Source organism: Saccostrea cucullata, unplaced genomic scaffold (assembly GCF_032062105.1).
Source record: "Saccostrea cucullata isolate Sc308-1 unplaced genomic scaffold, CSIRO_AGI_Scuc_v1 ctg182, whole genome shotgun sequence".
Lineage (NCBI taxonomy): Eukaryota > Metazoa > Mollusca > Bivalvia > Ostreida > Ostreidae > Saccostrea > Saccostrea cuccullata.
Genome location: NW_026925642.1, coordinates 109,332 through 121,944, shown reverse-complemented (window position 1 = coordinate 121,944; position 12,613 = coordinate 109,332). Strand labels below are relative to the sequence as shown.

Genomic DNA, 12,613 nt, shown 5'->3' with positions numbered 1-12,613 from the left:
AAAACCATCATTGCAGAAATAATATATGTTTATCATTGAAAAGTTGAAATCCAATGGTCTCTGAAGGCTAGTTATTGAAAGCATGACATGTATAAAGACAAGACCCCTATGGCTTTACAATGTACTTTCACTTTCAAGATCTTTTTTTGGACAAAATAAACAGAAAACAACTTTCCTATATATTTCTTCAATGTAAACATATTTTGTTTCTGCAATAATGGTTTTCACTAAGAGCGCAGAATTAATTAGGTGTATTTTTTGAAAATATATGCATTTGTAAGAAGTAGTTTTCTCAATTAATACTTTTTCCAAAAATTTTTTTATCAGGTGATACTTTTGCTGTTTATTAATGACAAATCTATATTTTTAAACTTTATACCTCACATAGTTTTGGGGCTATTGTAAAAAAAATTTTTGGACATGTTGACCTTTGACGAAACCTTAAGTTTGTTTATAGTTTGTTTATAGTGTGTATGATAAAGATTTTTATTGAAAAAATTTAAACTAGTTTTTTTTTCCTGGGGTGTGCCTCCCCATATTCTGTTTCCTGTATAAACATGCAGTCTGATGTGTATTGTATACCTAAAAGACCGAAGACCAAATACATGTTCATTAACGGAAACTTATGACTCCTCTTGATGTGTGTTATGAGGGCGTAAGCCCTTCATTTTACGCCCAAATGTCTCCATATCCCCCTTCTTCAAACATTTCTGACTCTCAAAATAATATATATCACAGTAAGTTGTATATAATATATGTTGCATTAACGCCTGCGTTAACTTCCTATTATAATGTATTAATTTAGTGTACTAAGACATTGGTTATGAAAGCTAATAAGTCATCCAAAATGTTATCAGAAAAATTCAGGTGAGCTTTTAAACCATATTGCAAATTAAAATTGCAACTTTTTATCAATTTTAAAGTGAAGTATGACTGATAATTATCAACTAAACATCAATGGCATTAAAACTACATTCATTTTTAATTCCCTCTCTTATATCAAGTTGGCAATTAACTCCAAAATTGAAAATAAAAAGCTCGTTAACAATAATATTTTATATCTGTCATTTGTTAAAATCGAATAATTAATTCGTTATATAGATAATTAAATTTTATAACGAGATAATAACTCGTTATAACGAAAATTAACTCGTTATAACGAGATAACCGTTATAACGAGAGAACTTCAATTTTATAACGAGATGCAACTCGTTATAACGAGATAATTAACTTGTTATAACCAAAAACTAACTCGTTATAACGAGATACTAACTCGTTATATAAGCTTCGTAATAACGAGATAAAACAGTCGTTATAACATTTTTTAACTCGTTATAACGCGCCGAATTATCTCGTAATAACGAGATTCTATCGTTATAACGAGATAACTAAGTCGTTATAACGAAAATGCACTCGTTAAAGGCTATTTTATGTATTTTCCATAAATGAACATATATTTCAAGATTGAAAAATAATTTTATTTAGGATTTTTTTTCATCTATGCATTTTTTATCCATTCCGCAATAAAACTTTTCATCTCTAAAAACTTGATTTTTGCTTTGTTTGGTATATGGTAGTTTGACATGCTTTTAAACGCTCATATATTGATTTTCAAACATCTTGGCATTCAGTGATAATTTTTTCATTTATTAACGCTATACAAATAGATAATTTGATGAAAATTTTGAAATTTTTACAGCTCTTTTTATGAAAGTCAACTTTTTAAAAAAAAAAATGTCACATTTTTTAAAAGAAATATTTTCTTTTATGCAATGCAGTGCTTTTAGTAGTTTATTACTTTTTTCAAATAAAGTTGAAAAAATCATAGTAAAACCACTTTCATTTTTCAAAATATGTAATTCAAAAAATAGACTTTTTTTGAAAATGACCCATAAATATCTTTTCTTAGACATCAATCACATGTCTGATCATGACATGAGAAAAAAATGCCTTATACCTTGATTTTTTATGATTAATTTCTGTAGGCACAACTCGTATTTTCAGGTGACAAACATCCTGTGCTGCCCACTACAGAGATCCTGAAAACATGCACCATTAAATGACGTCATTACCATCTCAGTGGAAAACAAATTACGAAAAAGTCTATACTCGAGTGGGATTTGATATCCAGTGATTGAGAGAAAAACTTTCGTTGATGACATTTAAAGGCGATTACAGCATTTACATGTCAACGGATCCGGAGGAACGAAGTGGAAAGAACGGATGGATTCAGCTAGATTTAGACTATCTGCACAGACACTGAGACAGCACCAAAGAAAAATGGTTACAGCAGGGAAAAGGTCAACGATGACTGGAATCAATAGCAGATGCCATTGAGAGAATAGAAACTTCTGCGGACAGAGCCACTGCAAATGCACCAAAGACAAAAAGATCAAGATCTATAGATACGCCAACAAAAAAGTGAAAAGACTAGAGCGATGCAACCAGGGAGAAGTCATAGACCAGCTGGTAGTGGAGACAGAAGAGGCAGCAGGAAAGGGAGTATACGCCTATACGGGAACGTTTACAAGACCACCCAGTGTGTGTAGGTCAATGACACACGAGGACTTACCAAGGACAGACTGGAAAACCCATCGACAACTGAGAAAGACAAGGAAGCAGGGTTGGCTGTACGTAACCAACTAGCTTCGTTCGACGAATCAGCATACATTCCAGAGTCCACTGAGAAACTAGCTGAAGATATCGATCAACCAAGGAAAGAAGAAATAGTGGCTGTCTTAGAGATCCTTAAGAACAAGTCAGCAGGACAAGGAAACTCTTTTCCAGAATTGTCAGACTCTGAAATAGCAAGCATCATTCTACAGCCAAGGGTCACTGATAGATGGTACGGAGATAAAAACTAGAGGTACTGTGAGCGATGAGCTCACTAAATGATACCCCCGCCTCCATATAGTTATAATGGCAAAGTCCATGTTTTGCTGTGGCCAGGAAACCCAAAATATGTGTCGTATCAAAAAGTAAAATAGGAGGTGCTTAATGGCAATATGTAATAAAGATTTTGTGAAAGTTTCATCAAATTTCATTCACTGGTATGCGAGGAGTTGCGGATAAGAGATGGTTTACAGACAGATGTCCCCTCCCGCTTTTCGAAAGTATCTGATAAATAGATTGGTTTACCAGATGCCGTAGACGGCTATATCAACTGGAGAGGGATCACCTTGTTTTCCGAGCTGAGCAAGATATGTTAATTATCGAGGAAATTCCTTCTTCTACATCTTGCATCTCGTTATTTGACTTTTCCCCAAATATTTTGATGTTCAGTTATTATATCGCTTTATTTGGAAGTTAAAATCACAACATGAAATTATGAAAACCAAGTTCAGTGCATTATTTTATGGGCGGTATTTTAAGAGCTGCATCTGATCAATCGAAAACGACAAAACATTTTTTGCAGTATTTTCTTGTTTTTTAATTTCAAATTATTTAAAGCTGCATATTCGTTCACCATAAAACCATACATATACACAATAAAACCTCAGGGACACAGATATTCATTTTTTTAATAAGAACCGTGTTACAAATGACAGGATACAAAGAGGCAACACGGACATACCTGGTATTGTAAAGATTGTAAGGCCATGATTTACACACTGAATTGTCAAAGAATTTTCCCGTTATTTCCAGATCATGGCAATGAGCACACAGCGGGTGTGACAAGTTGGCAGGGAATGCTTACTTCTCCATGGCACACGATCCCACCTCTGATGTTTTAAAAGTTCGTGTTTGTTCTGTCCCTGAATTGCATTGTTTAATGGACTTTTGGGCTTGACTGTTTGTATCTCAATATATTTCATTGTCTTCTGAAAATCATAAACTTTATCTGTTTACTCTTGAACACTCGAAATACAATCTAATATGCATTCGTAAAAGGAGTTCTTGGTTAATTGTACTCCTGTACCAAGTTTTATTTGACATTAGACTAACAGCATAATTATAAGGAGTAGCATTTTGAAAGATTTCTATTTCTGATTTTTAAGGAAACATGGGAATTCATACTGATCATCAAAGTTGAAACCAATTAACAGAAATTTATACCATTTGTATAGTTTAATAATTTGCCAATTTATGTCAGGGATTTGAGGCTTGTTTGATAAATCCACAAATGCATTCATTTTATGCCAATTTATGGACAGACATTTAGAGTACTCCTACAAAGCTCAGTCATAACATCAGGTTAATAACCAATGAATATAATCAGAAAACAAGCTCTATATATTCTGTGCAAGTTTTAATGAGAACTTTGGCAGCTTTTACACTTATTTTTTGGTAACATTAATACACCAAATTGTGTTATGTGAAGACAATGGCTGCCTTGGTATACAATATGTCACCAGCCTGTTCACCTTCTAGCATGCTTCTATATGATACAGATAATGAGACAGGAAGATATGCAGACTGGAGTAAAATAATGAAACTCTCGGAAAAACATGGAAAGTTATTAATACCATACATGACTGCTACCAAATACTTATTGGTGGATATTTGAAATGTATATCTTAATGTATCATAAGTTAGTATCTTAAAGTCTGAAGTTAAAATGTATGCCTACAGATAGTTTACACAAACACATGACAGAGCACTAGTAATGGTACATATTAAACCTGTCCACAAACATAACTTGATTCTATTGATCAGAAAAAAATTTACTTTTCAATTTAGGTCTACCACTGTATTCCTTGATATATTAATTAAATTAAAGCACCATAATGTAAGCTGGTAATAACTTTTCGCACGCAGTAACTATAAATAACCTGTCGTTTAACAGATGAAAGTAGATTCTGATTGAAGTAGTATCTAATACAATGTAAGACTCACACTCAGTAAAACATAATATTGCAAATTAATCAATTATTCTCTCCAATGTTTTCTTCCCTTTGCAAAGGGAAAGTGAAGTAGGTTAGAACTGAAGAAAATCGTGTTGGCATCAGACAGGTCTTTTTAAAACATGCAGACATTACATTGTTATAATTTTAATTAAATAATTTCTTTAATAATAGATTTTGTTGGACCATTTAGATTATACTTATTAGGTACAACCTTTCATAAAATGATATACATATACAATAAATTATTATCCTATAACTTATGAAGTTAAACAAGAATTCTAATCAGGTATATACCCACAGCATAGGTATGTTTCCATATATACCAATTAGAGATAAGTTCCATCACCAGAATTTTGCAGTATTTTTTTTTTTGGACAATATGAATGGCTTCAAGGCTGAAATCTTAATAAAGCCTTCCTTGATAAGTTTCAAAATTAGCAAGTAATATGGACAATTAAGTTGCCAATTTCTTCTTCATCCATTTCAAAGACTCCATTTATTCCAATGCTGAAGTTTGATATGCAGAAAATCTTTGAAAGATTTTGAAATAGTAAATTAGTATCTAATTGCAGTTTAAGCCATTTCAACAATGAAATGCAAAATTCACAATTTCCCGTTTGGTGTAAAATATTTTAGAACCAGCAAATTTAATTGTTTAGTTTTTTTTGACAAAAAAAAGTCAAAACCAAATATAAAAGCAACATCCAACTAAATCCTGTGTTTCATTAGCATAACAGATCTGAATGATAAAATCTGACAGATTCCTAAATTTTTTTTGTTTCCTGAATGTTGATTGGAAGACACATTTATTGAAATTCATTCCAATCTACTCTACACAGGCTAACATGCTCTATAATAAGTTTCTGAAATATAAAAAGTGATTGTTTTATTCTGTAGTGTTTGTCAAATGGTAGACCAAGACTTTGAACATTGTTGGAGAATAATAAAATTTAGCTAACTTTGGTCAGATATCATATTTTCACTTACAGAAAATCTTTTTTTTTGCTTTGAAATATGTTTGGCAAGGTTACTAACTAGTGACTAAAATTTAAACAAAAAATACACCAATTTATGGACAGAGCTGTTCCAAGAACAGCTAAATGATTTTCTGTTGAAAATACATCAACTTGATAAAAACTCTAACAAACTCTCTACATTTTAACACATTCAACAAAACATACAAAATCTGACAAGAATTCCCAGTAAAACAATTTTTATAGCAACTACCTACTACTAACTGATGTATAATAACAAGTAAAAAGATTGTATATACTTCATTGTCTATATAATGACGAGGGTGGGGGATAAAAAGATTTACTGTCAATGACTTCCTGGTTCATGAAATCAATTACAAGTCTGTAAACAAAGTTAACATCAACATGCGTTTACTTGTCAAACAATACATTGCACACCATGTCCTGATAGTAATATACAGAGACAGCCTTACAGTAACTCATGCATGTATCTGACGGGGTATATTTACATTATATACACCATCATATTATTATTGCATCAACAATATTTTACTTATCACACATCAGATGATGTACCTATTTATATATACATATTTCTACTTGTCTGTAGATATACTTGTACTAAAGTACCTGATGCATGTCACAAACTAAAATCTCACATCCCATTCATTAAGTCAATAAAATTATACAATAAATGTAGCATTTTTAAAATTGATTTTAAACAAAAATTCTTTTTATAATAATAAACAAGATGAATTTTTTTTTTCATAGAACCTACTTAATTTTGCTTCACAATCAACAATGGAAGTCTTTGGAGAGTAAATTTAGTGGTTGGTGCCTGAAATAATCTGGATCTGTAGCTATCAACAGCAACTGGTGGAACATTTTCTCATGGTTGATCAGCTGTTACTATCAAATTCAAATTTCCCAGAATTTTTCAAATCTATGTAATCTCTGTTAATGATAATTTCAGAAGATGAATTTTCCGATTAGAAGTCCTAAAATGAACGCGATCACTAGGTATACAATGGGGGGAAGGTTTGGGATGGCCTGTTGTGCGGGTGCGGGTGCACTAGATGAGGGAGGGGAGGAAACTGTATCTTTAATTGCTACTTTTCTCAGCCTGACCTCCGTTTCCTGCAAAAGAACAACTTAAACGTAATAACATGCATATACAATGTACCTAAATCATAACTCTACATAATCTCATGACAAAGAAAAACAATAGAGCAATAATTTGAAAACCTTATTTACAATTAGAATATTATCTTGAAATTCAAAATTTTTCCAAAACCTATGTGCATCAAATATTCTTTTTTATTCTCCCTGTTATCAGGATTAGTGTATTTTAAATCAATGATGACCTTAATACAATGCTACAACTACTGCCTTACTAACAACAGACTTAGTCAGATTACCTTTAACTTTGCGTTTTCTTCATTCAATTTTTTCACCTCTGCCTGTAAGCTCTGAAGATCGTCCCCCTTTTTCCCAGGCTCAGAATCCACTATTGATGCCTGAAAGAATGAATTGTACTCTAACAACTCTCAATATCATAGTATGATATCAAAAGTAAGCAATAAAACATGTGCTTAATCCTTAATGTTATGGAAGATGGGTCAAAAAAGTATAGGCATTTTTTTTTATTTAAATTTTTTAAGTAAATGAAGATGGTATCTTGTTATTTGAATTTAAAGTGAGTTACATTTTCTTACTATATCTTTATATGGAAGATTCCTCCATTCTTGATGTATATATTTAAAATCTTCTGATCTAGTGATTTTATCCATTATTTTGTTTTGAAGCAAAAGCATGTTCCAAAAGAAAAGTAACACAACTAAAATATTGCTCAATTTGATATGATGAAATTGTGAAGCAATTATAGTTTTTAAAAAAAATTATCGATATGCATTGAAAAAATTTGATACAAAAATTTTAAAAATCATTCTGTTGTTTTAATAATGGTTCATATATGGATGATTTTCTTAAATTTTTTGAAGGATTTTTTTTTAAAATTTCAAACATATGCATTTTACTAAATCTGACAGCAAAGGTTAAGTACATAAAATTTTGCTTCACAACCTGGCCAATTAAATTTGTTGCTTGTAGATTACAAAGACAGTGATAGGCATTTGCACAGATAACTTACACACTTTATAGTTCTTATTAATAAATTAAATTAATAATGCATTAAACCCATCACTCTCTTTAAGCTGAGGTAAAGTGAATAAGGTAAGTACATAAGTGGGTGGTGAGGTTTCTAACTGGACTTGTTTGACAGGTTTGCTGGAAGCTGGTTTTTCTTCTGACTCTTTTACCTGCTGAAAATAACAAAACAGGGTGTGCATAATAAGGCTATATAAAATTGAAATCTTGGTTCTCAGGCCAGCGCGCATCCGTTTTGAGGTAGCCGCATTGCCGATTTTATTGTATTTTTGAAAAAATAAAAAGTAGGTATTGCGGAGACCAATCCGGGAAAAAAATTCCGCCCTCATTTGTTTCGTAGTTTAGTATTCAAATATCACTTCCGGTAGCTATTTACAATGAGATTTTGGCTACTTCGTTTGAAAATACATTCGAGGACATTACCTACGATGTTTACACGCTGTTAAGCAATGGATAAGGCAGAGAATTTGACCAGAAATGGAAAGTATATCTGTGATTAAAAAAATTATCTTTATGTTAAAGAAAATTCGGAAATTAAAAATAAAAAAAAATACCTCCCTCATCTACTTTATTGCCAATAAAATTAAAAATAAAATGCCGCCCTCCCGCATCTGTTTTGGAGAAAATTGGCCTGAGAACCAAGGAATTAAATTTAGATAGCCTAATATCTATCTTCACTAGCTCATAATATGGGAGAAATATGTATTTCAGTGAGGAACATTGAAGGAGTGAAATTTTCTGTTTGAATAAAACGTTTTGAGCTTTCTTTATAACCTTGCTTTTCACAATTACATGCCTATTTCTTTGGAAAGGAGAAAAATGGTTTATTGTATAGGCAAGGAAAATGCCAGTCTGTTCTGAGAGGCTTAGAGTTTACATGAATTTTACAGAAATGGGAAGTTTATCTGTCATAATCACTCTCTTCTAACTTCATAAAATTCCCATTTCAGCTAAATTTGCTTTGCTTTTGTCTCAGAAATTAGGGTGAGGTAAAACATTGTGATGAATATTGCCTTCTCCTTTCACTAATATAATATAACCTAAGCTATGAAGAGGAATGTAATATTTTCTACATGTCTATAATCATTTTCAAAACCTACTAATTCTAACACAAGGAAAATGTGCTACTTCAGTAAGGTATAATACGGTTTTAAAATTAATAGGGTGTTGAAGAATTTTTTGTCTTGATTGACAATTGTGTGCTAAGAAGGATCCCTTACCTTTGTCACGGGCCCGTGACTACTGTCTGCAGGCATTTCAAAAACACACTTTAACTTGGAGTCCATTAACTTGTCTGGAGTTGCCTCCTTCCACTGAAATAAACAACACCGCAGTAAAATTCCAACTATTTTTATGCCTACAACTAGTCTTTCGTTATCTCGCCTCACATGATTAAAAAGTACAAGTCTACATGTTATGGCTTTTACAGAATATCCACTGTGTTTCTATCTCAGCTTCATCTCTGCAATGAGGTCTTATTAATTTAAAGTATTAGCTTATTACAGCAATACTAAATGTAAATGCTTTATGCAAAATTTCTATTCACAGGGCTCTCGATTCTCTAAAATTGGGGCCTAAAAAAAAAAAAGGTACCTTTTTTCCCAAAAGAAAGGTGTAAATTTCCCAATTTCCATCCAGATTAAAATATTTATAATTAAAAAATAAAAGTCCATCAAACCTAATTGCAAAAAAAAAAAAAAAAACCCAAACAAAACACATCTGCAAATGAAAGTGAAACTGTACTACTATTTTATTAGTAGTTCGCGCCAAATGCATTCGTAAACTGGTTCGGGGAACCAGGTTATTGTTTTTACAAAAATGTATACAACTCTGAGTGCAGAGTATCTGTGTTTTCAACAAAAACCAGACATTTCATTTAAACATTAGTGGCTGCACCTAAAACATACCCGCGCTTCGGCATGTTCAGCATGACTGTATTGGTAAAAAAAGTTGCCCATGTGATCGAGGAAATTAATATGTTACTAACTGTCAAAATATATTACATATAACCGCAATATCATAACTCAAAGATAGTAATGACAAAGCTAATGTACTTTCATAAATAGCCTACGTAAAATGTTTGTTCTGTTTAACTGTTTATTCAAACCAGAGTTAGCATTGATGATAAAATGCTAGAAAAGCAAAATTTGATGATATTTTTTTTAATGAATTTGTGTTATCCAACTTTTCCCAAAATGACGATAATTTTCCCAATTTGAACGGCCCCGGCCCCAGTCCCAAAAAGTGGTGTGAGAGCCCTGATTCATTGAGATTTTTTTTAAGATTGGCCTAAAAAAATAAATTCAAAATAAAAATGTAGCCTCTGATGTATTGTGCATGGTATACAGATTATATAGGGACTTTCCAACTGTTCCTAACTTTCAACAGAACCAAAGCCCTGCTGTTTGGGGGGGGGGGGGATACCAGATTATTTTGGGACTTACCAGCTGCTCCTGACTTTCAATAGGACCATCGGGAGCAAACATTGTTTGAACCATGAATTTGTGTTTATTCTTTTCTTGTGGGTCATAATCAAATGGCTGTAGCATGACTGTAATGAAAAAAAAATAACATCTGATTACCAATAATTAATAATCTAAACATCAAAATATATTAATAAATTGAAAATTGATATAACTCTAAAACAAAAGAAAACATGACCTTAAAATGCACTAAAATGAAACTTAAAATGATCATTATTAAAAGTACATTTTTCAGCGTGGTATTAATTTACGCTTTGTATGCGCTCACAAATTTTCCAAGGAAATTTGTCCAAGCGTACTTAATATAAATGTTAGGCATATAGTGATAGTCTAGGAAATCCGCATAAATTTCTCCAAGCGGATTCAACAGAAATTAAGATTCTACGGAATCATGTCCCATGGAAAAAAGTACGTCTACAGTATGAATATGTACTTCCAAACAATGAAAAAAGAATTGGTTTCCTTTAAAATTAAAACAAACAAAATCCCATATGCAGACATCTAAATGATCAGGATTATCTAAGAAAAACTTACCTGCCACACTGACAGACTGATTCGGCTCAATGATGCCACTATTGGGTCGCACACAGTAGCGCTTTGGTGCTGTAGTTTTCACTTTGAAACATACTCGTTTTTCCGAGGGATTTACCAACTTCAGTTCAGCAGTGACCACATCCGTAAAAGGGCCTAAACAGCATATAAATAAATACAGATTACATCACTTATTTCTGCAAATTTATCCAAAGGAAACTTCCCAACTTCTTTCATACAAGAGGCCTATAAGCCACATCGCTCATCTGAGTAACTTTGGAAATGCCACTCTTTACCAGATCCCCCTGCCTTGCAAGACCTATTGTTAACCTGACCTACCACAGGGGTCATAATTTGAACAGACAAAAGAAGTATCTGCGCTCGCCGTGACGGTCGCAACATCAGCATATCATTATCAGTGCATTTATGCAGTACTGTAAGCTCATGTGATTGTACGTTTGGATCATGATTATTTTTCTAAACCTGCTCATCGTTATATCTGAATAAAAAAACTGAGTTTATAATTGTAAATGTATGGTTAGTTGACTAGTGTGTGTGTAATATACATGTACAATGCACTTACATGAAGTACTAAATTACTGTTTCGAGTAGCACCTGAATGTTTCCAATCAAATGAAACGTATAGAATAATTTCATTAATGAATAATTTGTAAATAAAAGGTAATTTACTAAATATTTCGAGAACATAAGTGAACTCTAGTCTTTTAATTCTCTTGTGGGATGGGGTCAAATAGCATAACGCCACTTTTTATCAATTTCAACACTCTTATACCTTGGATTGCTTACCTCTGAAGCGCAATTCGTTGTCTGGCTCTAATTTTAAAACCTGTTCTGTTTTCGCCATCGTAGCTGATGAAATGGCCACGTATTACCCTTTTTAAGATGTATCAATTTTATTCTCCCTTGTCATCTGCCAAGACGATTTCGTGTACTGAGCCTGCGCAATGAGATAATTCATTAGAAATTTTTTAACAAAACGAAATTATTCAGATCCCGATGCATTTTAAATATTTAAAAACATTTTTTTTTTTTTGTCAGAAATGAAGGACAAAACAGAAAACTGACATGGGAAATAAAATAAAAGATTAATAAAAATGCTTTAAAGGATCTTTCATAACTCAAATGGAATAAAAGAAAATATAGCGGAAATATGAGTCAGATGTCAAAATTAATCGGGATCGAAATGCAAGGGAACGCGGCTTCGGGGCGAGCAGAGCCACATGGCCCAAATGAGTTCGTCTACCTGGTAGCAAAGAAGACGTTGGGAGTAGCCCATTGCGCCGTGCCATTGAAACAAAGTATGGAGGAAAGCTCTAATTTGAAAAGGTTTCTTATTCTTTAATTTTTATCTTTTTATGTTCTTTCAGGTAGAAGATAGCTGGTCACATTATTGGTCCCCTACTAAGGACTAATATGTTGACGGTGCGACCGTTAGGGCGAGCGCAGATACATGTACTTATCCAGTTTTCATTTAGTCAGAATGATCTAACTGTGTCTCGGTACAAGCCCTCACCACAGTTAGAATACGTCCCATATACTTGCAATGTAGCAAATCGGAACGGATCCGCTCCGAAACGATTTTGAAGAATAT

At 32.6% G+C, this 12,613-nt stretch overlaps 1 protein-coding gene across 1 annotated transcript; it reads right to left on the bottom strand.

Annotated features, from left to right (window-relative positions):
- Nucleotides 1-4,232: 4,232 nt before the first annotated feature.
- LOC134269448 (vesicle-associated membrane protein/synaptobrevin-binding protein-like) lies at nucleotides 4,233-11,967 on the bottom strand. The gene is made up of 7 exons (XM_062751642.1): nucleotides 11,809-11,967; nucleotides 11,005-11,157; nucleotides 10,432-10,538; nucleotides 9,208-9,300; nucleotides 8,062-8,142; nucleotides 7,240-7,338; nucleotides 4,233-6,958 (listed from the first exon to the last, which is right to left on the bottom strand). Exons 1-7 carry the CDS (start codon nucleotides 11,864-11,866, stop codon nucleotides 6,791-6,793), a joined length of 759 nt encoding a protein of 252 aa, XP_062607626.1. The 5' UTR covers nucleotides 11,867-11,967; the 3' UTR covers nucleotides 4,233-6,790.
- Nucleotides 11,968-12,613: the final 646 nt, after the last annotated feature.